At 39.3% G+C, this 27,992-nt stretch overlaps 1 protein-coding gene across 1 annotated transcript; it reads left to right on the forward strand.

The window, feature by feature from the left end:
* The first annotated feature begins 3,154 nt into the window (after positions 1-3,154).
* On the forward strand, positions 3,155-15,322 carry LOC116490280 (astacin-like metalloendopeptidase). Its single transcript, XM_032189327.1, has 13 exons — positions 3,155-3,223; positions 3,456-3,480; positions 6,661-6,677; positions 7,387-7,411; positions 8,377-8,448; positions 9,488-9,622; positions 10,254-10,371; positions 11,184-11,362; positions 11,489-11,573; positions 12,743-12,870; positions 13,729-13,844; positions 14,257-14,482; positions 15,282-15,322. The coding sequence occupies exons 1-13, from the start codon at positions 3,155-3,157 to the stop codon at positions 15,314-15,316; spliced, it is 1,230 nt and encodes a 409-aa protein (XP_032045218.1). The 3' UTR covers positions 15,317-15,322.
* The last annotated feature ends 12,670 nt before the right edge of the window (positions 15,323-27,992 follow it).

Here is a 27,992-nt window from a genome sequence, read left to right on the forward strand (position 1 = left end):
CTACTTTCTTATTTCATGGAATTATTTTTCCTGCATTTTTCTACATCACAATTAGTAGCTAGTAGTTATACTAGTTAGTAATTAGCAATTACAGACATCTGATTTCTTTTATGTAACTCTGTCTTGATGTTTTACACTATATTTTGGGAGCTGTTTACAATGAAACACTCCAAAGAGAAAAATAACTGTATAATACATATGCCTAAAAGATACACAAATGAGCAAAATCTGAAAGATGTCTACAGAAGTGTTGCAACTTCTGTACATCTGCTGTTTTGATTTTGGCTACCTATACTTTACAGTTAACTCCCACATGCAACAGAAAATTCTTTAATTTCTATGTCTGTAAAGTCTTTTCTTGCTTATGCATACAGCTTTCTGCATTTCAGAATATGTCCTCAGGAATAACTCCAAGTTTTGTAGTGGTCTCTCAGGAGTAGTGCTCTTCTTACTGATGGATGTCTTGCAGGTAATGTCACTTGTATTTTGGTATAGTACTTGGTATTTTATTGTTGGTTTTGGACACCTGACAATCATTTTTCACAGTTGCAAAGTATATGTCATTCCTACTGTCCACAAGAATCTAGGATATATGGACAGGAGAACTCAAGTCCTGACAAAATTTCCTTTCCTTCCATGCATTCCTTCCATACATGCAAAAACAGGCTCCTCTTTGCTAAGCCCTAGCTTGGTTCCTAAAGGTTCCAATAAAATTTCTTTGGCACCTTTTCTGCTAGAGGTACCAGCTTTACTGGATCTGGTAAAAGCAATAGTTTTTGCAGTATCTTGAGAAATTAGATAGTTTTTTGATTAGCGTAAACAGGACTGCTGACGATTCCTCCCCCATGAATAAAGCACGTAGGAAAACAACCAAATATTGAATCCAAATCACAGGGACAAACAGAAGCTGATAGGATCATTGAGATGTGCAGCAGGCATGATGCGTCAGCACTCCCCCTTGCTCTGTTGTGCGTGCTTTGCCAGCTGTAGCATTCACAGCCACATTCTTGATTGTAACAGCAATCTCCCCCATCATCACTAGTGTTAGCATATGGAAAAGGTGGCATGCAGCAATCTGTCTGACAAACTACTTAATATGTCAGCATATTAGCAATTGGCACGTCCAGCACAAAACCTGCAGCATCCTTTTGGCCAGCCCAGTTCCCTCACCCTTTCCTGAGCACAGGCAGTTAACCAGTTACTTGGGAGGTTGTAGTGTTTTCCCAGCAAGAAGCAAAAAAGATGCTGTTTACTGATCTTCCTGCCCTGCAGTTTAACCCCTTGCTTTATTCCTTCAGTATCTCTGATCTGTCCTTTTGCTTCTGGACTGTTTTTCCCTGAGGGGAATCTGACCTTTCCTTTCTTCCTCTAAACTCTAATGCAAGCAGATTATACACAAGTCCCATTCTGTGGTGTCTTTTTTGATACGTTTTAGCATACCAAGGCATTTGTAAGCAAGGCCATCCATCTTGCCCTTGTATTGAGTGAGAAGCCTGGGGAAATCACTCCAGGACTGCAGACCAGAGTTGCACCACTTCGCTTCAGCACAAGGAAGATTTTCATCACTGAAAGCCCAAATACAAAGCAAGGCACTTAGCGTTGCTTAGTGCAAACATTTATGCACACAGAGGGACATAAAGACTGCCTGTGTCAGCAAGATCAGCATGCTGACAGTGCCTGCTTGATCTTTGTTCTTCCACAGTGACAAGGGCCATGTGCTACCCTGCTTTTTACTATCAGGTGTCTAGGGCACGCTGTACTTCAGCCAGAGAAGGAAAAAATAGTATTCTCCTGTGCTGCCTCCCTGTGGAGATAACGAAGGTTTATCCCTGGACTTTGTCAATACGGACTCTCCTAAAATAGCCAGCAGTGCATAACTGTGACCTTCCATCCACTAAAATTAAGAGTAATGTTTGACAATGCAATTCAGATTAAATTTCGCTGTAACTCCTAGCCCTGGCTGGTTTTCATTTGGTGAAAGCTTTCTCCCACTCCACCCCTTCTTGATTCTTTCTCGGTTCATTCTCCAACATGGATAACTTCTAACAACAGATTATTGTGGAACATCTTATTTAATACAGAAAGAAACAGTGAAAGTGTGAGTGGATTTAAACTCACTATGAAGGTATCCGAGCACTGGCATGGTCTACAGATAGAATCTCTGCCTTTTTAATTTCAGTTTCTTTCTCCTCACATGGAAAATGTACTCTGTCACAAAACAAGCATGCATTAGAGACCAGACAATTCCCCAGGTACAGCACTTTCAGCAAATATTTCAACAAGCAGCGCTTTGCTGCAATAAAGAGGTCATGACAAGATGTCACTGTGACAAAAGACTCAGGAGTTTACCTCCTACAAGCATTTCTTGACAGGTCTGCTCATTGCTTCCTACACCCTTTTCTGGAAGTGAGCTCCAGTAAGCAGTGGATCAGTGAATCACCCTCAAAATGTGAGAATGACAAGTGCTGCTTCTGCTGCTGTTGTCCTTCATCCCCTCTCTGACTGCTGGTCAGAAGCCTACCGGGCACCTGTAAGTGTCAGACTGACAGAAATTATGGAGTTCCTATAATATCAGGAAACAGTGGAAAAAACAGAAATTCTACTTGTAGATCTATAAGCTGAGAACATGAAGGAAAACTACTCAGGGAAGATATGGACATGACCACACTGAACAGGGATTTCTTACATGCTCCAAAGCAGCATAATACTGTCATGGCCTTCTGTGCTTCCTGTGACATAAAGAAAAAATCACCCACCATCAGAAATCTCCAGAATTACTCCAGAAAGCAATCCAGGGCTTCCCAGGTGGCACCAGTTAAACTGAACACTTAAGGAAAACTCCTCCAAGAAGCAGAGAAAGTGCATGGCAGCACAAACACGAGGCTGATCCAGGTCCAGAGCAGTATGAATGGCCATATGAAGACAAGGGATGCTATAGATCACCCTGACAGCAGTAGTGCAGCACAGGGAGATGCCTTGAGGCTAAATTGGCTCTTGAGGCTACAAAAGAAGCTTGCTTCCTGCCTGGATCCCCATTGGCTGGTGAAGATTTTTTGAGCCCTGGCAGAGCAGGCTCTACTGGTATATCTAGCAGCAGTGCTCCTGGAAGGGGAAGAGATAAGGACAAGCACTGATGGTCTGTCAGAACTGGAGAATGGATCTGAAAATGTTCCTAGTCTTCACCGCATTTCTGCTTCACACTACCCTGGGCTTCCCTATTCAGGTGAGAGCAGCTCCATGCTGCCCCGCTCTTTCTTCTAATTGGCATTTTCTTCCTGAAGTGAAGCTGTGGAAACCCATTTTGATGATTTTCCCACAAGAAAAATGGTAGTAATATAGTGCTATATGAAGACAATCTATTACTTTAGCTCCTCTTTTTGACCTCGTTTTGATGCTATTGTTGCTGCATTTATGAGCTATGGAAAATTAACACCTTTTACCTATTGATTTTGCAGGACAACTCTGGAAACAGTACAGCAAGTAAGTAGGTTTTATATTGTATTTTAATTCTTGACCATGTATCAAATAAATTACGTAGCAGCAATCTTGAAGCCTGGGCATTAGCTGATGCAAATAATGTAGTTTCAGTAATACTTTGAGATATGCAGTTTTTACTAGCTAGAAATGTAACTACAGACGTTATACTGCCAGAAACAAACATGCCACTACATTGTATGTATGAGGGACTTAGCGAGAGTATGTTTTTTTGTTTGCCTACTTACTAGGTTATGTATTTTGAAGAGAGTTATTATTACAAATTGCATGGCTTCCCAATGTCTTTATGGAATGAATAAAAAAATCTGAAGTAAGGGGAAATTAAGATTCAAAAGCAGAGTGCAAAGCAGAGCTTCTTCAGGGTAGAAAAAGCTAAGGCAGTCTGTCAAGATTTCAAGGATTCTAGCAGTGGTGACAAGATACAAGGGTCTGTCTGGGAGCAGCAGCAGCAGAACAAAAGATTTTAAGGAAGAAGCTCTATGCTGCTCATACTTAGTGAGGAACAGGGAAATAGAGGTAAGATCTGTACTATGGAGAGAACCCCGTGTTTTGTAGGTGCAGTTTTGTGCAGCGCAGTAGATCCTGAAACAAATGACAAGCTGATTTGTGATGCTGCCAGTGATGTAGCTACATACAGTTGTACAGCTGAAGAATGGGGCTGCCAAAGAGGCCTCAGGAAAGACGAACAAAAGCAGAGCTGCAGCAGTGAAAGCACCTGCATGTCATCAGCAGTGTATGTGTTGTGGTACACAAAATTGTTGAGCAATCAATTTTACTTATAGTATAGACAGATGAAAGGTCTGAGTCAGAGCAGACTCAAGAGCTGTGTGTCTGAGTGGCTCCTCCTGTAATCCTGGGCTGCACAATATTGAGAAGAAGCTTTGACTTCACTGTGTCACAACACAGAAAAAATGGAAAAGGTCAGAAGGGTATAAAAGACATATAGACTTGAATTTCACCACTGTGGGTAAATATAGGTGATAATACATAAGACTAATTCGCTGCTGAGTGACAACTTTAGTGCACCTGAAAGTACTTTTATGTTTCCCAATTTGCTATCGGGCTGAATGCAGATGTGCTTTCACACAGATGTGCGCTACATGCATGTACTTTCTGGGTGTGGTTTGTTAGGTTAATTCAGCTGTGCTTTGACAGGCTTGAAAAGTACATTCTAACATTGTATTTTGATACTTTTCCTTTAAACTGAGCATTAGGAAAAAGCTCAGCCACTTATTTGTGTCCTTACCTGCCTTGATGCAGCAATGAGAAAAAGGTACATCAGGTGTTGGAGAAAGCTTTGCATTGTGCTGAGATAGAAAATGAATAGTATGGGCTTAACAGAACAGCTTTTGTCATTTTGAAAAATAGAATGGGGTCATTGCAGATTTCCAGCAAATGTCAATGGAAATAAAACCTTAACTACAACAAGAAACTGCCAAGTCAGGGGTGACATGCTACAAAAGGAAGAGGCCTTAGAAAGAGTTGCTTGACATACTCAGAACAAGGCAGTGACTGATGAAAACTGAGCAATTCTTTTGAGATGTCATTTATGGCATGGAAGCAAAGGCATGCAAAATTAATGTTCAGTAAATATGAAGCCAGTGGAGGGACATGCTTGTTGGAACTCAAAATGGCAGGGTTAATGGGCCAAACACATACAGTGAGTTTTAATTTACCATTGTTACTGCTTTTTGTGCCACCTTTCAGTATCTACAGTGCAGGAAAAACTTGAACTGCAACATTTTGAAATCTGTATCACACCAGATACTCATTTGATGAGGCACATAGCAGATGCCTTCTACAATGTCTCACTTGAGCTTTAAAAAGGGGTCCTGGGCTGTATGTGCCTAGGAATCTGGAGCCTAATTTCCACAGACTTTGACTAGTCAATTATTCTAATGCCTCTTGTGTGCATGAATTTTGAATTTGGTCAACCTACCTCAAAAATGCACTTTCCTGAATAAATTTTTAGATGCCATAGACCTCTCTGTTGCAGCTCCTGGGAAATGACTAAACTTCTGCATAATAAATAGAAGTTATCATAGTGGAGTTTCTTTAGCATGCAATTGAAGTAACAGTCTGAAAAGGCAGATTTAAGAATTTTTGGCTCAATCAAAGCAATTCTTCTGCAGGTTCTAGACCTACTCTGAATAGGAAGAAGTCCACCTACTTTTGGGCAGTAACCACTTAGGTCAATGGAAGCTGTGAAAAGGAAAGGTGCTGCAAGGTGTGACAGCTTGGCATCCTCCACATCTTCTGTTGAAAACACATGCTCAGAAAGTTAAGGATGGGCTTAGAGATATGAGAACTATTTGCATAAGTGTTGTCTGTGTTGGTGGTGGGTAGAAAATTAATAGTGGTTTTAAATTTTGACAAATACAGGTGTGATTATTAGCAACATGGAAGAGATTGCCAGAAAGGTGTGCGGCATATCCATCATACTTAAGAACAGGTCAAGCAAACTGTGTTCAGGAATAACATAGATAAAACTGCTTCTGCCTTAGGGAAAGCACACAAACTGGATGACCTTTGGAGGACCTTTCAATTTCTGTACTCTTATGATGCTATAACAATGAAGTTTCTCTTCAGAAATATATATATCAGATTTTCCCTTCTATGCTGGTATCTAGAAACTGACTTTTGGCAGAAATAAGAAGATGCCACACTAGAAAGTCATGTTAGGATAGTTACAAGCTGCTGTCAGGTGCATACTGAAGCCAAGATTATTTGCCTGGTGCTAAATTATAGCCTTCATCCCATTTTATAACTTTCCTCTTTGACACTGTGAAACCAGAGAGGATTGTTGAGCTGGTTAGCCTGCACCTGTTCCAGTGGAATCTGGGAACAAAACAGATTTTTGTCCCTAGTTTCCTTTGACATTTTTCACACTGACGCTGAAAAATGCTTTGCTGATTCTTATACAGTTAATGACCAGGATTCTGTTCCTGAACATGGAACAGTTTCGTAGGTGTTTGTCTAAACCTCAATTGAATTTCTGTGCATATGCATCAGTTAGTGCACCCTCTTACCTCTCCAAGCAAAGGCACCTGCCAAAGGCATTGCCATGGGTGAGGAGACCTGTGCTATTGAGACCGGTGCTGTGAAGTTGCATTCAGAATCTAATTTGCTCTTTTTGCTTGTCTTTTTCTTCCTTGCTTTTTGCAGCAACAGAACCTACTCAGGTGAGGACAACTAAATCAGCTCCTTTGTTAACTTTGGGGTCCACCATTGACTTCAAGACTCATCTACTCATCCATATCCCCATCTGTGCAGGAAGTCTTTCCAGATCAACAATGTACCAGAGTGTGCAGTTTCCATCTGTATCTCATTTGTCGTTCCAAAATGCCCAAATATGGCCAAAATCCCAGGAAGCTTTTGCCTTCTTTGTGGTTATAGAGAAAATTCAAAACTGTTTTTTATTTCTACTAGGCAAAGGGAGTATGGCAATTTGTTTTGCTACTAACATGACCTCCACAGCTAGGTACCAGCCCCACAGTTCCCTACAAGCAGTAAATGCCATGGCCTTTCACCACTGTTGTGAGATGATACTGGGAGGATTTCATCAGAGATTTCATCAGCTTTGTACTCTACCATCAGGGACATGAATGAAGCTATGAAACTCGCTACATGCTTCAAATTGCATTTCCTGAATCTCCTATGCCAATTTGCTTTATGATATCCATACATACGAAAGTACATCAAAGAAAAATATCTACCACATGTGGTAGTATTTTTTTTACACATGGTACAGTAAATAAGACCTCAGGACTGCACTACTGAAAGATACACAAAACAGTAGCCCAAACACTTTTGATCCTTTGCATGTTAATTTGTTTCATATTTATGTTATACTGTTAATTGTGAGATAATACTTATGTTTCATCCTCCTAGGTTACTACAGAAGAAGAAATATATGGTATGTATTATTCTAAATTTAAGTGTTTGCTAGGATATACTGATTGTTAGCTACCCAGTTACTCCAGAAAATAGCACATGATTAACACAAAATAATCTTTGGGAAGAAATTTTAAATGAATGTATTAACCATAATAATTTATGTAAAGTAGAGTCTCTTGGTTGTGGCCAATTGCCCAGCCTTGATAACAATCTCAGGTGTTAATTTTGCTAAAAATGGTTCTGCTTAGATAATATATTGACTTAAGTCACTTCTGAAGGTTAAAGGAAGCGCAGAAGCCATCTGCCTGTGCTGTTCATGGATGTCAAGACTCATAGCATGATGCTCAGATTCAGCTGATTTTACTTCTGTGAGGCTCAAAAGTCTCTGATGCTGGGCTTGTCTGGGGACCTCAGTCTCAATCATGGAATAGGAATTAAGTCCTGATTTCATTGGTTTCAAGGGTTTTTCAAGAAGAGTGTACCCAGCAGTAAGCAGCAGGAATGCTTTCCATCAAATTTTGCTCCTGATATGTTGAGGGATGAGTGTGATGTGTGCACGCAGAAGGAAAGCTGTGCTGTCTGAGCACACAGAGGGAGCCATGAAGACAAGGGGAATTGCCAGCTGGAATTGCCTGCTGTCCAAGCAGGACAAAACAGACTCAGAAGAGCTGAAGGACCATTCCTGAGAATACAGTGACTAAAAAACAAAGGTAGAGAGAGAGAAAGATCAAAAAGGAATGGCTCTCGGGACTGGATTGATGCCAAAACAACCACTGCTGTTGGGAGGTTCACAAGATTATGTCCCTGAGCAAATATCTACATGACTGAACACCATGCCAACACATAAATAGACTCCATGAGTTTGACTGCATGACTGTAATTTGGACCAGAGCAAAAAGAGTGCCTGGAAACTTGTCAGATTAAAAATCAGGATTCATTTTTCCCTCGGGAATGACAAAGTGATTCTCTGTATTTTCTGCACAGAATCTCCATCACCTATAGAGACAGACTCTGAGGATGAAGTTATTTTTAACAGAATTCTGAAAGTTAACAAAGGTAATACCATCAAAGCCCTGCTTCTACTGGGTCTCTCTGATTGTTAGTATTTTGGAGGGGGGCTGGGGGGCTGGTGAGGGGGCAATGGGGGAGATACAGTATCTTACCACAATCTGTGCAAACATTTTTTCCTATCTTACTGATATAAATGTAAGAAACCCTCAGAAACTGGCCACAAATTCTTTGTGCAGTCTGATGAAGCCCTATGGTATCCTAAATCTATCTTGTCAATACTGAAGTTGATACCAGATGTAGACACAACTGAACTATGCAGGCAGCTTCTTCAGCTTTAGCTCTCAACATCTTGGTCCTTCTTTGGACATAAAAAGAGAACTTGGTTATATGGTTGTTTTATTATTTAACTACCTTTCTGCTGAATGAAAGTAATACATGCATTCAGTCACCATATGGTTTTGTAGAACAGACTCCTAGATGGCCACTTCCAGGCTTCCTGCTCTAGACTTACTGTTTCTTGATACTTCCAAAAATATTTGCCACTTTTTATCGGCTTCTCTTTCTTGTATTTTCTCCTTTGGCGAGGGGAAAATGTGGTCGTTCATGAAGCTCTACTCCTGTCTGTAGAAACGGACAGCAAAGACTTCTACAGTTTTCTAAGACAGAAACACTGTTTTTGATTTGTCCCTCTGTACTCTTGCCTTCCTGGGTTTCCTTACTTTCCTCCTGCCTTTGCCCAGCACCTTTCCAGGGCACTCACTCAGTGTGACAATGTGGTGAAGAAATAGTACCAAAGTACAGCATTCCTCTTACTGCTTGAACTGCTTTCAGACCTACCTTGTCTTGCCTGAAACCCTACCCAACTGAGCTGGTGCTTCTCACCTGTCACTTAGCTAAGGACACTTCAGGGAAAAGTAGGGAAGCAAATAATGTCCAATACCCCACTTCCAATGTTGACCAGGAGCAGAAGCTTAGGAAAATAAGCTTTCAGGAGGACACATAGAGTGACACTTTACCAAGTGTGCCCTAGACAGCTCCCAGCAGTCTATGGCTCAGGTACTTCCACCCTTTTTTTTTGCCACAGACTGCTCTCGGTACTTGCAAGAAGGTGACATAGTCCCACAGAGGAGCCGCAGTGCCATCAACTGTCGCAATTGCTACTGGCCCCAGTCCAGCGATGGGATTGTTCGTATTCCCTATGTCTTGGATCCTACTTATGGTGGGTGTAAATTTCCATATATATATATATATATATATGAATGGAATTTATCCAATAAGCTTCAGATAGAAACCTGCTTCCAGCGGCTACAGTGATGAAATCTATTCTAAGGGTTTATTTGTGCTATGCAAGCACAGATTAATTTTAAATACAAAGACACAAGCAGAAAAAAAAAAGAGATCAAATTTCCTTGAGTAGTTTGCATCCATAATATTTTGTGTCTGGTCTCTTGAAGACAACAGTGATCACGTTCTCTGATAGTATCTGCCAGAATACCTGCCTTTATGCCTATTGTGGTGTGGTTTGAATGGCCTACTTTTCATTAGCAAAATAGCTTCCCATAGCTGCCTGCAAGTGCACAATCAGCAGCTAGAACAACAATCACCCCTATAATTTAAAACAAGTTGTTAAGAAAAAAGGGCTCCCACCTGAATCCATTTGGACGTGGATCTGGATAATCTCATGCCAGGCTGTAATATCTTAAATGAAATTAATTAACGAGCAAGAAGCAACAAAGAGACTAGGCTAATATTTGTGTCCCTCATTTACCCTGCTTTTGTGCACACATGAGATTTTAATGGCACCTGTTATTATTCTTTGTGACCCCCAAAATTAACCTTTTCTTCTCCAGAGGAGAGCCACATAAGAGGGATTCAGGAAGCTATGGCAGAATTCGAAACACTGACTTGTATTAATTTTGTGAAGCGCAAGACAGAACGTGACTACCTCAGCATTAAATCTGCTGATGGGTAAGTTCAAAGACAAATGAACAAGTTGTTTCTGTATTGCTTTTCAATTCTTCACTACCTTGTGTGACTAAGAGAGGAAAGAGGTGTTGATTTGGAGAAGAAACTTTATGTTTTATCACAGTGCAAGGTATCCTGCAAGTGCAAGGACCCAGCATTTACTTCAGTGAGTCAGCAGAGAAACTGAAGTGACTCAGACCATAGAAAAACACCCTTAAGGTGGAGAACATGCCTTAGCTCATGTTTTCTGTGTGGTGTTTTATATATATACATATATGTATACATACATACATTATATACACGTATACATAATGCATACTTGAACACAACATATAACAAGCTACTGTAGTTCTTGCAAAGGCAAAATCAATTCCAATTTCTGAAATAAACAGTTCTCTGAATCAGACATACAGTTGATTGTCAAGGTCAGAATTTGAGTCTGTGAGAGAATTGTTTAACATCTGCCAGCTTTTAAGTGCTATTCATCTTAGTTCCAGCTCTGATATAGGATTCAGTCATTCAGATTAAAAACGGTTATTTCTAGGGAGTTAAAATCCCTGCGTATAGAAGGTCACCATGCAGGAGCATTTGTGCTAATGAAGGTCTTTCAGGAATCTTTAGTGATGACCATACTGACTGTTGTTTTGTACAATATAGTCAGTTTTGCCTTTCTGTAGACACTGACTATCCCAGTGGACAGGAAGTAATCATTTCATTCCCACAACACGTAAGTGAAACAAGATTCTCTGTAATGTCCCTTTGCCTGACAATAAAAATCCCATAAGTCCTCTGTTGGTGTTCAATGCCTCTCTCAGCTGCTGGTCCAACTATGGAAAAGTAGGAGGTGGACAGACTGTTTCTGTGATGAAAGGAGGATGCATGTGGAAAGGAATCATTCAGCATGAACTGGACCATGCCCTGGGATTTTTGCATGAACATTCTCGAAGTGACAGGGATAAATATGTAAAGATCATGTGGGAGTACATCAGCCCAGGTAAGTACTTTTGATTTCCTCAGTGTAGACAGTAGAGTAGATATGTCCTGCTGTTTCCAACTCCTCCTTGCTCCCTGAAGGGAGTGGATAAGAAGCATACTCTAAGAACAGTATCTTATATTACAGCTGACAGACCAGACTTCAAGAAATTTGAAAACTCGAACAACCTGGGTCTTCCATATGACTATTCTTCAGTAATGCACTATGGCCCGTAAGTAGCAGCGTGACATTGCTTTTGTTGGAACTCAAATCTCACATTAGAACTAACTTCTGTAAAAACTCTGTCCTACTACTAATGGGGAATAGCTTCCCCGTTTCCCCCTCTGAGAAAACCAGTGTAAGTCAGTTCAGATAAGCCATTCCCCATGATTAATTCACTATCCTTTAGCTTTCTTTAAGGAGTCACTCACAGCTGGGAACGTGGCAAAGGAGGGCATCTGCTTACTGCTGGACTTCCTAATCAAACTTATTTGAATAGCACTGTTAATCATAGCAACAAAGAAAGCAGCCTCAGAGTAGAGTTCCTCCTTTGCCATCTGAAGAAAAGGATTATATAGCCAAGAAGAGGTCTGCAAGCCATCAACCGCCAATAAGTGTGTTAGGGAGAGCTGTCTTTTTTCCTCTGTTACTCTAGCACCTAATATACTGGGGTTCTAGGCTAAAAATAGTTTTCTGAAGTGGTATTAACACTGCAGATCATTTAAACAGCAATCTAATTAGTGTTATTTGTTTAATATTATCAGTCTAAGATCATGGTGAAGTAAATCTGTGCACAAATGTAAATAAATTAATGCAGAGGCAGCCAAAGGTTGTTTTCTATTTTATTTTGTTTTTCTATTAGAAGAAAGGGCTGACTTGCCCCTCCAATAATTTCTTTATTAGCACCCTCTTGTGGGACTTTAGAACCTTAAACACCTTCATAATGTATGTGACAACAGTGCTTTTACTCCCCTGCCACCATGTCTAGGGCTTGGAGGTTTGCTTGAATTTTTTTCAAGGATGAGTTTGGGATTAAGATAGTTTGTTATCCCTGGGTTATTTCATATTTAATAAAATTTCAAAACAATAGCAAAGGTAACTGATGAGCTTGTTTTAAATTTAGCTCTCCAAACAGCATAGGTTGGTGGCCTTCCTGTATTATGTGGCAGCAAGCAAACATGGTTTGCAAGTTCCATTCTTCCTGCACAGGAGATTTCCCCATTCCTAGCTGCTGGAACAAGTGTCAAGAATTGGCCAGAAGAACAATCCACTTTTCAGATGGGATTTAGGAAACTTGCATACAATTGTTCTCCCTCTAAAGCATGTAGATTGTGCCATTAAATCCTGAAAGAAGTAATTTTACTTCAATAACTTTTTTTTTCTTTTTTTTTTTTTTTTCAGATACACATTCACTAATACCACTGGCAAAGCAACTATTGTACCAATCCCTGATGGAGCAGTACATATTGGACAGAGGCAGGGACTGAGCAACATGGACGTGGCCAAAATCAACAAGCTTTACAATTGCAGTAAGTGCCTCAAAGCCACCCTTTCCTCTGAGGATACTCAGCTCCTTGACAGAGGTGTTTGGGCAGTCTGCATTGGCAGCAGCTTCTCATCAAAGACTATGAGACTACTCTCCTAAATCTACAGTACCCATTATGATCACTCCAGGAGAGAACACAAAGGTGAAGCTGGAGGCATATTGTGATTAGTGAAATGTTATTTTTTGGCATATGTGGCTACTGTGGCAATGGCTTATCTGCATACCATGTCATATGCTTCACTGGAGTCATCAGGTTTGCTAGGGCTCAAGAGACAATGATAAACCCCACAAAAAGTCAGACATCTCTGTCCCTCATTGCAGTTTGTATTTAAGACCTGAGATGAACAAAAAAGAGTTGTTACGCTCTTTTGAACTGCAACTGTTTCATGATGTGCAGCTCTAGCCTAATAGTTTTCAAATGTTTAAATTGTCATTCTAAATGTGTATATATTTTCTACTCCTTAAATTTAACCTCTGCTTGAAGAAATTCTCTGATACAATCAGAGAAATTTATTCAAAGGTAAAAAACATGATGAATAAAGTATTATCCCTTGCACAGAGAAAAGCCCAAGTCTTCCTCCTAAACTTAGAATTTAGGTATTGCAGAGACACCATAATTTTCTGATTCTTCTCACACCACTTGACTTCTTTATATCAGTGGAAAACCGTGTGACCAAATGCATTAAAATGAAACCTCTGACACTCTTTAGTGTACCAGTCCCCTGAAATGATGCTGCCTTATCAGAAAATCGAGACTTTTACATTCTGAAGAGATTACAGTTTTAAGTGAGTGGAAGTTTCTGTATGCCTGGTGCTGAACTAAACATTGTTTCTCCCTCAGGTCGCTGTAGCACTATTATCGATGCAGCATTTGGGTCACTGAAATCTGCCAACCATCCAAGAAATTACTCAGATAACACCAACTGTGTCTGGCTTATCCGTACCCGATCGAGAAAGGTAATCATGAGTTAATAATGGTATTGGAACATGGCTGGACTTATACCTTTCTTTGTTAAGCATTTTGCTCTTTATCTGCATAACAGTTGCCATATAACATCTTTTTCATGGGAGAGATTTCAAACTAGTCTGTACTTCTTTGTGTCCTTAAGCCAGGTACAGGCCAAAACAACTGCAGAAATGTGGTTTTGAAAAACTCCAATAGTTTTGAAAAACTCTAAGCCGCCTGAACATGGGAGCATTCAATTAGAGGCCCATTAGATCTGAATCCTGCATCTTCAGGGGATGAGAGGCAAGGCAGGGCAAGCAGTACCAGTTTGGGCTTGGCTACAGCTTGGATTCTGTCTGGTTTAAAGGACACTCCATGAAAGAACTCTCATATGTGTTTGGCCTGGTTTTTCTTCCCTTCCAGATTTCCCTGCATTTCCGTGCCTTTGAGCTGCAGAAAACCAGAGGCTGTCAGGGTGATTATGTTAAAGTTTATGATGGATCCAGCAAGTCTTCTGCAGTTTTAATGGACAAAACCTGTGGATCAAAGATACCCACGGATGTAGTTGCTTCTAGCAATCTTATGCTCGTAGAGTTTGTCACAGATGGTGCTGGTACAGCTTCTGGTTTCCAAGCCACCTTCACTTCTGGTAGGTCTGAGAACAAGGAGAATGGTGGAGAAAGAAAAATAATCTATGTCAAGTCAACAAGTGTTCTACCTTCCTCTTCACATGTCTTTTGGAAAAACACTGTTGAGGAAATGGTATCTATGAGACCCATCACTTCCTGCCTTGCTTTTGATCTAATGGATGAGTCCTACACTAGTGCCATTTATTCATTCAGAAAGATGAGGCCATGCGCAGGACAAACTGTCAGCCAGGTGATTCCCAGATTCCACAGTTTGCCTTGCCTTTCAGATACACACCATTCCAAAGCATGCACCATTAAGGGTATGATCAGTTTAAACGTACAGCTAGGGTTACTAGCACAATAGGATGAGAATAAATCATAATGCAGTATTTAAATATATTGCTCTTCTGAAAGAAAATATACAGTTTTTAGTCAAACAGTTCAGAGGGCAAGAAAGATTTGTGGTAAGCCAGGTCACCCAGCCCAATGGCAAGAAAAGAGGCAGTATTTCCGTGGTCAGGATCCATGAACATACTCACCTAAAACACATTCTTTTCAGTCCTATTTAATTAATGACTAGTGTCACAAACATACAATTAAGTTACCACAGTAATGGTGACTCTGTATAGTATCTATTTCTGCCAATTGTAGCTATGGAAGGAAAGAAGAAGAGGAAAAATCATCATGCCACTTGTGTCATTGACTACAAAATGATCCCAGTTTTTGGATAAAACGTGATTTAACTTTTACATTCTTTAGAGATACTACTGTTTGTTCAGAGAGCTCTGAAAGCTAAACATTGTCTCATTTCACTTACAGTAAGGATCCAAAGAAAACCTAGCAGCCACAACTGACTTAATGGAGAAGAATCTATTCTGTGAATATTGAAATTATGCATTTCCAACTTTGCTCCTATCTTGGCTTGGATCAGTATGAAATTTAATTCTATTAAGAATCGAAGTCTTCACCTTCCTGAGAAAGTTTATTCCCCAAGCCATACAAATGTATGAATTCTATACATCTGGTATACTCCCCCTTTCATCTGCACAGTTAAGTTATTACCTCCTTCTATTTAACAATTTAATAAAAAGCTTCATAAAAAAAAAGTTTCCATTTCTATTTTCCAGTAGTCCCTTCCAGCCTCACACAATATCAATGTTGTCTTACTTCTTAGCACCCTTCATTCAGCCAGAGGTATCTCTTAAGAGTATCATAAAGATGTTATCATAGGTTTAGACAGCTGAAGAGACCAGCTGTAACTTTACAAATTGGCTTTCTATTCTCCACGGTCTTCAGCATGAAAGAATGTCCTAGAAACAGCCTCTTTTCCTAGCCTAACATTCTAGCTTCCAAAAATGACATCTCTCTTAAGTGATCCCATTACATCCTTAAATCACAAGAAAGACAGATATGACAAAATTGTTGCCATAAAATATCAATACACCCTATTGCAGTGTTCCTTGTACAGTTCTGGTAGGCAGGGACCACCTAAGGGTGCTTTTTAATCCAGAAGCCATTTTTACTGCACGGACACAGTTAAGCCTGTGGCAGGATAAGAGCTGAACTAGATAATGCTGCCAGAGTTCATGCACTTCTTCAGTTCAGGGAACAAATCTTTTGTGAGGCAAGAAACTAAACTTTCCTGTTCTGATCTCTCAAGGAGAGAGCTGTAAGATTGGCAGAGCCCCTGGGAAGCTCATTTCTTAGTCATTGTATGTAATGACACTTTGTTTTTTCTAACAGATCTGAGAGCAAAATAGGCCAATATTTTACTCCTGTAGAGATAGTTAAACATATGAGTAACCTTAGCATATAACACTTGCATGTGCAGGTCTGAAAAAAGGCAAATGCTTTTCCTGTTCTTATTCTGTAATGCTAGGAACCTTGGAACTTTTGTACAGAAATAGAATTCTAGAAAAGAACAGTGGGAAATTAACTTGAACTACAAGTAAGGTTTATACAGCAAGTTATTGATTTATTTTCTTTTGTTAAAGGAGGAACCAAAGAGAATGCATTTACAAGAGTTTGCTCAAAGCTTGCTCTGTGTTTATATTTGATGAAGGATTGGCCACTTCTTTAAAGTTAGAGAAACCTTAACCCCATTGAAGATTGATTCCTCATCCACAGTGACAAATGGCTGTGCAAATGCCTCTGAAGACAGGAATTTTGAGTCTGCTTTAAAACAGACATTTCTTTAGTTCTTAAGACATTGGAACATAGGTTCAGCTTCTAGTTATTCTACTTGTACTTCTTAGCACTTACGTGTTGCTATCAGTACATCATATAAGAAGTAGTCTTTCTGGAATAATGTTAAAAATGCAGTTCTAGAGAAAAATATTTGACTGCTGTGATTCCCGAGCCCCTACAAAACAAAGTGGAGGAAACAATACCACAAAGCAAGAATTTACTGGTGGTTTGGTGAGGACCAATTTTGTTATTTCTGATATAAGTAATAAGGGCTGGTTTTTGTATGGAAATACAAAATGAAAAACAAACAAAAACCATTGATCTGTATGGAACACTTAAGATACACAATTTTCATGTACTTCAGTCAGGAGTGCACCTTCTAAAAGCAGAGGTCTCAGTTCTCTGTCAACATATTTTTCAGACTATACTTAAATGCCTTTTCAGTCTTGTATTTCTCTTCTGAGATTTCTGCATGGGCCTCCATCATAATGATATTTTATTATTATTATTATTTTTATAGTGACATCCCCATAGATACCTTTATACACAGCTTTACAGATTCTTTTTTTTTTTTTTTTTCCGTGGCTTAAACAGGATCTGGCACCAAACTTCTGAAAAATGAATGCCAGAAAAGACAACGTCTGCTTAAAGAAACCCTAGTACATGAAGGAGTTTGGAGAGTTTCCAAGGAAAAGTGCCCATTTACTGGCTTATTAGCTTTTATGAAAGCTTCATGGAGCAAAATCTCTTTCTTTTGTCAGGAATGACAGACTTCGATGAGCATGGACATTTGCAACTTGCAAGCAGGTAGTGTGCTATTTACCCCTCAAGATTTTATGGCAGTGGAATTTCAATGGTTTTCAAAGAGCTTTGGCATGTAGGTGGAGATACTCACAAGGAAGCATAGCTGTGTTCATAAGGCCTGCGCCATGATATGCTGCCTGCATTTTTATTTATTTATTTTTTTGACAAATTATAACTTTTGCAAGTTGACATTTGCAGGGTCAGGTTCAGAATACTTGTCCTACCCCAACCTGTTGGCAGAAGCCATCTTGTTCAGAAGGATCATATCTCCACCTCTGACCATATAGCACTAGAGACACTGTGTGGCTCCCCTGAAGGTTTCTAGTTTTGGGGTTGTGCCACAGAGGGAGAAGCTGAGGTTTGTTTCAATGCTGGTCATTTGATCCAAGCTAATTTGGGCATATGCAAACCTTCACATATGCAAAGCCCCCCAGGGATGGAACAGAATATCTCTTTTAGGACACCAGCTCTTCTTCCAAACTACATCCATAGCAATCCAGCCAGGCCAGTCCTTGAGGAGAGATTCTTAACAGAAATACAAAGATTGGCAGGAATGTTGTAGGGATGGACGTGTGCACGTGTGAGAAAGCACTGAAAGAAGCAGCAGAACAAGGGTTACAAGAACATCCTGTATTGATAACAAGGGACACCATTCCCATGACACTGCTCCCACGACACTGCACCCAGGAGGATCGTAGAGGAATGCGTTTTTTCTGGCATGACCACAGGGCCTACGCTCCGTTCAGGTAACAGCACAGACAATTTGTCAGTGGAAGATCTCACGCCTTCCTGCCAGCAAGCTTACAGCAACCTAACGTGCCATTCCTTTTCTTGTTACCCCAGCAGGAAAACAGACATATCCTGCCAGCAGCAACAAACGGGCTGCCCAAACACCAGGGACTTCTGTGGGAAGGCACAGGGCTGCAAATCCCTTGTCTGTTTCAGTGGTGTTTTCCTTCGTGATTCAAATTCCTCTTCACAAGGCACCACACAGATATGGGACAAATAGACTGTCACGTTCAGTTCCAGGCCTTCCACACTGGGGTCTTTGGGTGCAGTCCTCAGGCATGTACTGTGAAGCACCCTGCCACACCACCCATGCTGGCAGTGACAATGCAGCATGTTGGATCCCGTACCTACAACTTCTGCTCCTTTCTGTCCTGGAGCTTCTTCCCCATCCCCCTGCCTGTCTTCATTCCCCATATCCCCTCCCACTGAGCTCATGGAAGAATCTTCATAGAATGAGGAGATGCAGAAAGGGAAAACAGATATTGCCTGAATTGGCCTGTTTTATATCTGTTTCTGGAAAACAGCAAAGCCAGTATCTGAAAGAATACTCATTTCCTGTTTTTTTTTTTTTGTTTGTTTGTTTGCTTGTTTGTTTTTTTGTTTGTTTGTTTAATTTTAATTATCATGTTTTCTTTGCTTTTACTTAAAGAAATCCCAAACATTTTATTCCATTTATTCCTATTTAATTCCAGCTTTGATAACATGAGACAAACGCATTTAATTTGGCATATTGTATTGCACATTATATTTTAGCCATAATTTTTCAGTGACTATTGTTTCTGAACTCTCAGTAAGGAAGTTCGTCTGTATGTTTAGCATATAGAAACAATGACAACCAGTACTGTGTGGCCAAGAAGTGCTCCAATCCATGAATTACAGATGAAAAGCATTATACTATGGTACACTTCATATTTATAAATAACTTCTTGGAGCAAGCATGGGGAAAAAAAACAACACATACATTTTAAAGTTACTACTCTATTTTAATTATTATTATATGTTGTCATATATTCTATTTACTACTGTATAATTACAGTACCTTGACTAAACTGTGGCCCAATATTCAATAGGCAATTCCAGTGAAACGGACAATGACAGTAAGAATTCTTTTCCTTCAAAAGGGTTTAAAAAAAAATTGTTTTAGAGAACTTTTTTCTTTTTTAATAACTTCAAAATTTGGCTTTCTGGGTATTAGCAGACCAATAGATAAAATATAAAATCCATTTTCTGTCTTTTATGGGGGTTTGCAGACATAATAAAAGGAATATGGAGTAATGCACGTACTTAAGATGTCACCTTGAACTGTAAAATCGTACAAAATGTTACTTATATAGAGACACTAATACTACATAAATAGCTGTTTTCATAAAAAGATACAAGTAAAAATTAACCAACTATAGACATGCAAATCAATATGTAAACAAGACTTCCAAACTGAAGACCACTTTTACAAGTAAAATTGAAGAAAAAAAAATCATTCAGTTGGGTTTTAGCATGGATGTAAAAACAGTCACTGTCTTCTTCACCCTTTTCATTCACACCAGACTGACAGTATACTGGACGTCACTTGTTTCTCTGCAGGTTTCTGTCCTCTGCAACTGATGCACTTTTCTCAGTAGCAAGCTGGTTTTTCTAACTGTTGCTCCTGCGCTGGTGTAGTTGACAGCTTCACTTTCCATCACACACTGTGTTTACAAGGTAAAATCCATCTTGAGATCAATGTAATTTCACTTCTGACTCAAGTTTCTGATTCATATTTGCTGTAACATTAACCACATGGTAACCAATTTTAACCCTGTGCCTAAATGAGTCATATTGAAAACTACATAATTGTATGAAAACATTAACTGATGGCTTTTAAGCAGATTTAATTCATTTTCCTAATATTTATCTCAGCCTTACAGTGCTGCTGACAGAAGCTCTTCACAGTTTCTCAGGGCTCCCCCTGACTCTGAGGTCACTTCTGGTGTTTCTGAACCTACCTTCACACACTGCCCTTACATCATTCTTCCCTCATCAGTCCTGAACCAAAATCTTCCAGTCTTAAGCCAAATCTTGCATCCCATTTCATGCTCCTGTTTTAATTCTCTCCAGGCATCTCGCACACCAATCACTCCGGACTTCTTCACCCCACAGATGTCCGTCAGCAAGATCAAAAGGAGACGAAAAACAAAACAACACAAAACCCTGCAAACCAACCCAAAACAGACGGATTTTAGGTGCCGCTGTCCCACCATCGTTTCCTCTCATAGCGAGAAGCTGCGCGCCCGCCCTCCCCTCACACGCAGCATCGCTGTGGGCTGCTGCCCGCCTCAGGCAGCGCCTCTCACACACCTGGGACAACCGGGTTGGAAATGAACCCGTTTGGTTAGAAATGAACCCATTTGGTTGGAAATGAACCCGTTTGGTTGGAAATAACGAGCCCGCGGCTGCCCCGCGCCGACCGTTAACGGCCAGCACAGCGGCACGCGCTCGGGGGCGGCTGTCCGTTAAATCCCCCTCCTCGCCCAGCGCCATTTTGGAGAAGCGGCTGCCGCTAGGGGCAGTAGAGAGGGCATCAGCGGGGCTTGCAGGTTGAGGGAGCGAAGTTGTGAGGTAAAATGAAGAGGGTTTTTGTTTGTTTTTTTTGCTTAAATTCATTTATTGCTTCAGTGAGGGCTTCAGTGTAAGAGTCAGGATCTTGTTCTGGTCATTAACGCCTCCCCCAGCTCGCTTTCCTAATGCATGCTTCAGTGTGGACCATTTCTTCTCCAAGTACATCAGTTTTGCACCTATTAGAGCTTCTATAATCCAAGAGGTAGAAAGGGCAGTAGCAAGTGAGAAGTTTTCAAACTGCCTTGGAAATGGAAGCTGAAAAGTACTGGTTAGTCCCATAGAAACAACACCGCGCTTGTCTTGCAGGAAACGTCCTGACAATGTTTCCATTTATATCAAACATACAAGTGAAATGTTGATACTCCCATGCAACTTTTTGTTATTCTTGCTAATTTAGTCAATAATCACAAAATAAGAGGCCATTTCTGATGGATAATTTATTCAGTCCTCTTTTTTCTTCTTTTCAGAAAATGCTCAGAAAATTTTCACTACTTTTCTTTTTTTTTTTTTTTTTTTTTGTCTGAGTTTGTGAATTTATGTGGAAAATATTTTCCCTGAATGAATATTTTATGAGCAACTTGTTGTGGATATTCATTATTCAAATTTTAGCATTAATTCAGGGTTGGTTAGGCGCCTAAGTAGTATGGTTTCTGCATCACAATTGAGTGACTTGTGCAGCTTACCCACACATTTTCCATTTAAAGTGTGAATAATCACATTCAAGCATGTATTTTGGACTATTTATGCTTTCACGTTTAAGTTTATTTTTGCAAGTTTATGTAAAGCTACATTAAAAAAAAAATCTAAAATATTAGAGGATTTTTTTTTTGCATTGCTTACTGATTACTTAAAATTTTTCCATTGCTTACTACTTTCCGTTGCTTACTAATTACTTTTTGCTGCCCTAGATTTTCCCTGCAGTTTCAGAGGAGTAAAGCCTTCTTTCACTTCATCTTGAGAAGTTCCTACGTTCTGAGAAACGTTTGTCACAGTACACTGCAGAGGGATCTCCAGTGAACTCTGTTTATCCAGTGAAGCCCTGTGGGATACTTTGATGAAAGGTATCTCAAGATGTCATTTTTTTTTTTCATATTTATTCTAAAATGGCATTCATCTCTCTTAAACCTAGGAATATATTGATTAAAATGAGGCATTTATGTACGTATTTATTTATATGTTGAATAGAAATAATTTTTCAAATTTGTAGATCTTCAGTTTCATTTAAAGTCAGTAACAGACATACTTAATGCTTACTGAAATAAATGGCTATTCACATGGTGATATTTAAGCATTTAGCTCTAGCATGACTGTGCCTTTTTATTCCGTAGCTATAATTTCTAGATATCCTTCATTACAAGGAGTGCAAAGCAAATCTGGTAATATTGACCACGTGCAGAAGCTGTATTATTTACAACAATTTTCATAGTTTTGTAATAAGCTTCAGTTAAATCCACAGATTGCTAGTGTCTGAAAAAAACATTTGCTTTTGGTGGTTATAGGTGACAAATGCAGAATATCAGGGAAGGTTTTTCACAGAAGTTACAGCAGAGCAATGCTGTGTAGGGATAAACATCTTGCTTCCTAGGTAATTAAATTCCTCATTGCTGGGCAGCACTGATAGTTTAATCTGTCTTGGTGCAATTAAGAACCCTATGTCTTCAGTGTAGGAATCAGATATTAGCAAGGACTTGGAGTTGTCATGGTGGGGGAGAATCACTAGAGAAAGCAGAAGAAAGAATTTGGGGTAACTCAGTTGCTGTGGGGATGGCAGAGCACTAGCACAAGTTGCTCAAAGAGGTTGTGGAGTCTCCCTGCTTGGAGATGTTCAAAAATAATCTGGACACGGTCCTGGGCAACTGGCTCTAATTGATCCTGCTTGAGCAGGGTGTTGGACCAGATGGCCTTTGGAGGTCCCTGCCAACCTCAGCCATTCCATGGTTCTGTGGCTGCAGGGGAAGGAACGGCATGCTTGAAGTAGGGAAAGAATCTGTAGTTGTACTTTAAACAGGAGATTATAGTGAAAGCATAACTAGGGGAGAAAGAAAGAAAGTTTAGGAGCTAAGGAAAGGCCTAAAGTATTTCAGGATACAGAGTAGTGTTCAGGAACTGAAAAATAATTTTCGTCCTGTAAAATATGGTTTGGAGTTATTGATTACCTCACATCTGAAATTTTGTCAGCAAAAGCATCAGAGAGTATTATCAGTGTCATTGTAGAGTAGTCGAATGCTTTTTTTTTAATCCCTGATCAAGATCACTTCTTCCTCTGACATAGCCAATTGACATATTCACTGTCTCATCTTGTCATTCAGGGAGATTATGTCATTTTGATGAAAGAGCCATTTATGAATCTCACATACCTACAGGACAGCAGAGCATATTGCCAAGCTGTTTTTGTCTCCATACAGATGCATTATTTCACTTCTTTCAGTTGGCTTATTATTTATTTAATGACTGCAGGAGTAATTTTTCTCTGTAATGTGTTCTGTATGTAAGGTAGTTGTGTATTTGTCTCCTGGATGTTTAGAAATATACTAGTTGTTTCCTGATGAGATCTACCTCTTCCTTTATTGGAGGTGGAACTATTCCTACTGAAGGGGTGCCATAATGTCTTCTGGGAGGAAGAGCAGCTGTCTCAAGCTCAACTTGGGCAAAACTGAAGTGGTACTGTCCAAAATACTTGTTTTCTTCAGGAAACATTTTTCTTCCCAATTACTCCAAAAGCCCAGGCACTGAGCGTTATCTCATGCAACAGACAGCTTTAAAGGGCAGTAAGAGACATGGGGAAGAGGTACACAAGGAAGCACAGTCACTATCGTTTGTATCTCAGATATTGTCTCCTCTGCCAGAACACTGGTATATTGACTGAATCACAGAGTTGATCACAAATCTGCCATGGACCTCCAGAAAATGAGTTACGGAAGCCACCAAAGCAAGTTATGCTCTCATAGACAGAGCTTTTTCTTTGTGAGGATATTCATAGCCCTTTTATGAAGATATTTGACTGGCTAGTTTTATTTGGTAGATATGGAATGATATGGCAGAAGTTTTTACTGACATTTTTGATGGTTAGAATTTTCAGTATGAGTCACTCTATGACACCCCCCACACAATCATTTCCAAACAGCTTCTCCTCAGATGTTTGTCAAATTCCCTGACCAAGTCTTATGCTCTTTATAGGAGCATTATGAGGAATTTCAAGCAATAGTCTATAAAGAACTGACATCCAAGAACTGATTCTTCTGATACTAGAGATTAATCCATAATGCATGCTGCATCTGTAACCCATTTATACAGCAGTGGACGTCTCTTTTTATTGTAGATTTATGCAACATTGGTCCAGTTCATTGTTTTCTAGGGCTGATTCAAATTTTTTTTTTTATTTTGCATTTCACAGTTTTAGATACTTTGCTGCTTTTAAGGATTTATGCCACAACATGCTAGTTTCCAGAATTTGATTTTTTTTTGATGCACACCTATGATGACATTTTTATAATTTGATTTTTATGCATATCAGACATTCCCTGGCTTTTTGTTTCTCCATGTGCAAGAAACACAAAGAGAAATGAGTTTCGTGGGTCATTTTGTCTAGATACAATCTCGTCTGAACACTTGATGTCATTGGGCAGTTTGGGTTTGCTATCTGGGAGAGCAATTCTCACATTTCTCCAGGGGATGAGAAGATACTCCTTACATTACCATCAGTCGCTGTATGAGAAGCAAACAGATGTCAGAAGGAGAAACTGATAGCTGAATTAGCTATGGATAGCTGATAACCATATTTATGGTTATGCTGTTGGAAATGGTATATGCCATCTGATGAATGAAGACCAACTATATAGTAAGGTAAATCTACAAAAGAAAGCAACTAAAACATAAGGAGGTATTGTGTAGAATCATAGAATATCCTGAGTTGGAAGTGACCCACAGGGATCAATTACTTAATTAGTTATGCTTAACCTCTTAACTCTACCACTTCTTTTTTCAGTATCATGTACTCTAGAAAAAGCTCTGCATTTTTGTTAGTTTTTTGTTTGTTTGTTTGCTTTTTCCTGATAAGGTTTCCATTGGCTGAATGGATTATAAATCAAGAAAAACTCATTGTGATTAAAATAAAAAAATGCAAAGGGCTGCAAGTAGCAGAAGCAGTACAAACAGTGAAAGGAGAATCTTAAAAGTGAGAATGAGAATGACACATGCTACTTACTTCTTTTCATCTGAATTGTATAACTTTCCTTGTGGTTTTGTATATAGAATACCAGTCTGTCTGGTAGAAATACATCTTCTGTTTTAGTAACTGATGTAATATTAAAGGAATGACACTCCAAGAAATCAGTATTTTACAAAGTTTAAAACAGATCTTGCTTCCACTGCTTACAGCTTAGATTCCTATCGTTTTAACCAAAATACATGTAGGGTGTTTTACAGTGTTTACTGCCAGTTACTCTTTTTTAAATGACAACTCATGCAGTTATGGATGCATGGCATGATCTGTAGAGGATTCATGAGAATCGTGCGTGTTCATGGAACAGAAGAAGGAACCACCAACCACTGGCAAGGAAACAGAAATTTCTTTTTAGGTTATTAACTTTGCAGATTGCACCCAATCATTTGCTACCTATTAATTCTTTCCACTGGGCCCACAGCATGACATGTCAAGCAAAGGGCAAAAGCGCCCCCACTTCGTTATCTGGCAGATGTCCACATTATATAGTTCAGTGCTCCATGGAAGGTGAAGTAAAAGCTATGTATAGATGTGACCTTAGGCACACGCAGATGCTGCACACAAGTACAGTAATGCTAATCAACCAAGTAAAGCTGCAGTATCAGGGGCTAGGTGAGTCAGCAAAGCTTCTGCAAAGAGAACATCAGGCATAACAGTTGCTAAGATACCAAGGTTGCAACAAAAAAAGTAATACAAAGTGAGTTTCCTTATTAATAACTTGCTGCAGCATGCGTGTAGTAACAGTGGCAAGCAGAAAAAACAATGGATGTGAAGAGCAAGTTCAGTCATATGGTAGAGAGGAGCAGGGCCGTAGGTGGGACTTCTGAGGCTCATCCTGCTGGAAAAACTCGGCTGCAGTGGCAGGTTAATAAAGAGCTATTACATGTTCATTTTCGTTTTGTTGTGAATGTGGCTGTTGGATTGAATTTTGCTGGAAAAGTAAGGTTTTTATCAGGTACAATATCTGAATGTTAGCATCTGTGTAATGGAAACCATCTTAAGCTCATTAATCCATGCCTAGGACTTGCCTTAACATTTGGATTTACTAAAAAGATGCTTGTTCTTGTTGACTGGAAAGTGATAAAGTGATTTCAGTGCAGGAACCACTTTTTAGTGGCAGACATTGTCATTTGTATTTGAAAATAATGTTGTAAATAATGCTGTATTTTATGAGCTGATATGTAATATTTTTTAAGTAATTGAGAAGTTGGGAAATCTGCCTACTATCCTCAAGCAAGCTACTTCTGCTTAAATATATATTGTTTTTTGTTGTTGTTGTTTTGTTTTGTTTGTTTGTTTTTCCAGTTCCAGAGTGTGGAGAGAGATTTATTTTTCTTTGGATGGCTAGTACAAACTATATGGATAATAAAAATATGGCTTGCTTTTCAAGAAGAAAATGTTTACTAGATAGTCTGAGGTCTTGAAAAAACAACTAAGATTGTCCAGATGTTTAAGTTCTCTGACCTGACTTACATTGTGTTTGTATTGATTCTGGTATAAATGCCAAGTGTAGCACAAATGGTTTTATTCAAATTAGCCACTTAACGTTTTGAGACTTTCTGTAATGCTGACTATTAAAATGGGTTATGCTTTAATTGCATTACAATTTTTAAAGAGCATAATGAAAGCCTTAAGCAAGTTCTGCAGAGCAAGAGTGAAATACTTACCCCTGAACTTTAAATTCACAAACTTGCCTAAGAGAAAGTGCACAAGAGATTGAACAAATAGGTCTTTGTTACCAATAGAAGTATATGGAAGTAGAAAGCATGGAATATACAGAATTGTGTGTGGGGGGTGGGGGGTGCAGAGTGCAGCAGAAAAAATAGAGAAAAATGAGGGTTCTGGGAAAAGGAACATGGATTAGAGAACAAGCTGAGCATCCTTGGGCTAGCAGTGCAGTTGTTAATTATTTATGGTGAATTGCAGATTAACTGTGCTGTGGATTCAGAGGCAATACTGCAAACTCTGTGAGGAGCCAACAACAGTCTTTAGAGTTTGTTAGCTTAGATGCATTGTGGTGCAAACACAGCTGTGGAATGGCCATGGCCAGCTTAGCAGATAATGAAAATTCTGCAAGACCTTATTTTTCCTAAAGTGCAATCTAGAAAAACTTGCTTGGATTTGCTGTTGTTCCTTACAGTTATATTCATGGAAATAAGGCTTTTGGCACATTCTTAGTAATACACTGTATTGCTCTGAAGAAGGTTGGCCTGTCACAAGCTGCTTTTGCTGCTGTTTATAAATCAGTCTTTCTGAGAAGAAAAACAGTTACCAAATAAAACAAAGTTGAATGTGGGAATGACCTTACCTTCGGCTTAGACAAAGAAAAATCTTTTCGACCTGTCCTGAATAAGTAATTTTCTCTCTTGTGGAAGTCATCTTGTGCTGAATATAGGGTAGAAAGAGAACCCTGTCAAAAATAAATAAATAAATAAATAAATCAAGAAGAGAGAAATTGACCTGAAGCTGAACTGTGGAAGAGAGAAACAAAAAAAGGCAATCTGTTAGAGGTCAAAGAAAAGTCAGAACTTTGGTGGAGTCAGTGGTTAATCTATGTCTTCAGTGCTGTTGTTCAGGAAAAACAGAACTTGTGTAATTAGTATTTTTGCATAAAAGGAAGGCTGGAAGGCTTGAAATTTTTATGGTCTTTGCAAAAGCAGTTGTGTGCTTGCTGTAGCTATTCTACTTTGGTCTTAGAACTGAGATGCAAAGGGATCAATCTGAAATGCATACTCAACCTGATAATTGAACTCATTATTTTTATTTTCAGCAATAAATCTCTAAATTATATCTTTATATAACATTTTGTACATTTTGAAACAAATTGTACAAATCCCTGTAATCATCTAGTGTCTTTAGCTCACAGTGTAACATTCTGTATTCCTGAGTTTACTGACTTTTCAGGACAAGTAGCTTGTGCCTCTGTGACAGCA

Source organism: Aythya fuligula, chromosome 5 (assembly GCF_009819795.1).
Source record: "Aythya fuligula isolate bAytFul2 chromosome 5, bAytFul2.pri, whole genome shotgun sequence".
NCBI classification, from domain to species: domain Eukaryota; kingdom Metazoa; phylum Chordata; class Aves; order Anseriformes; family Anatidae; genus Aythya; species Aythya fuligula.

What these genes read in the sequence shown, in the direction of transcription:
- LOC116490280 (XM_032189327.1), top strand. Translation starts at nt 3,155, where the DNA reads ATGGATCTGAAAATGTTCCTAGTCTTCACCGCATTTCTGCTTCACACT. An exon ending in AATTCTGAAAGTTAACAAAG is followed by an intron (nt 8,449 to 9,487) that starts GTAATACCATCA and finishes TTTTTGCCACAG; the next exon opens with ACTGCTCTCGGTACTTGCAA. An exon ending in AGCATTAAATCTGCTGATGG is followed by an intron (nt 10,372 to 11,183) that starts GTAAGTTCAAAG and finishes TGCCTCTCTCAG; the next exon opens with CTGCTGGTCCAACTATGGAA.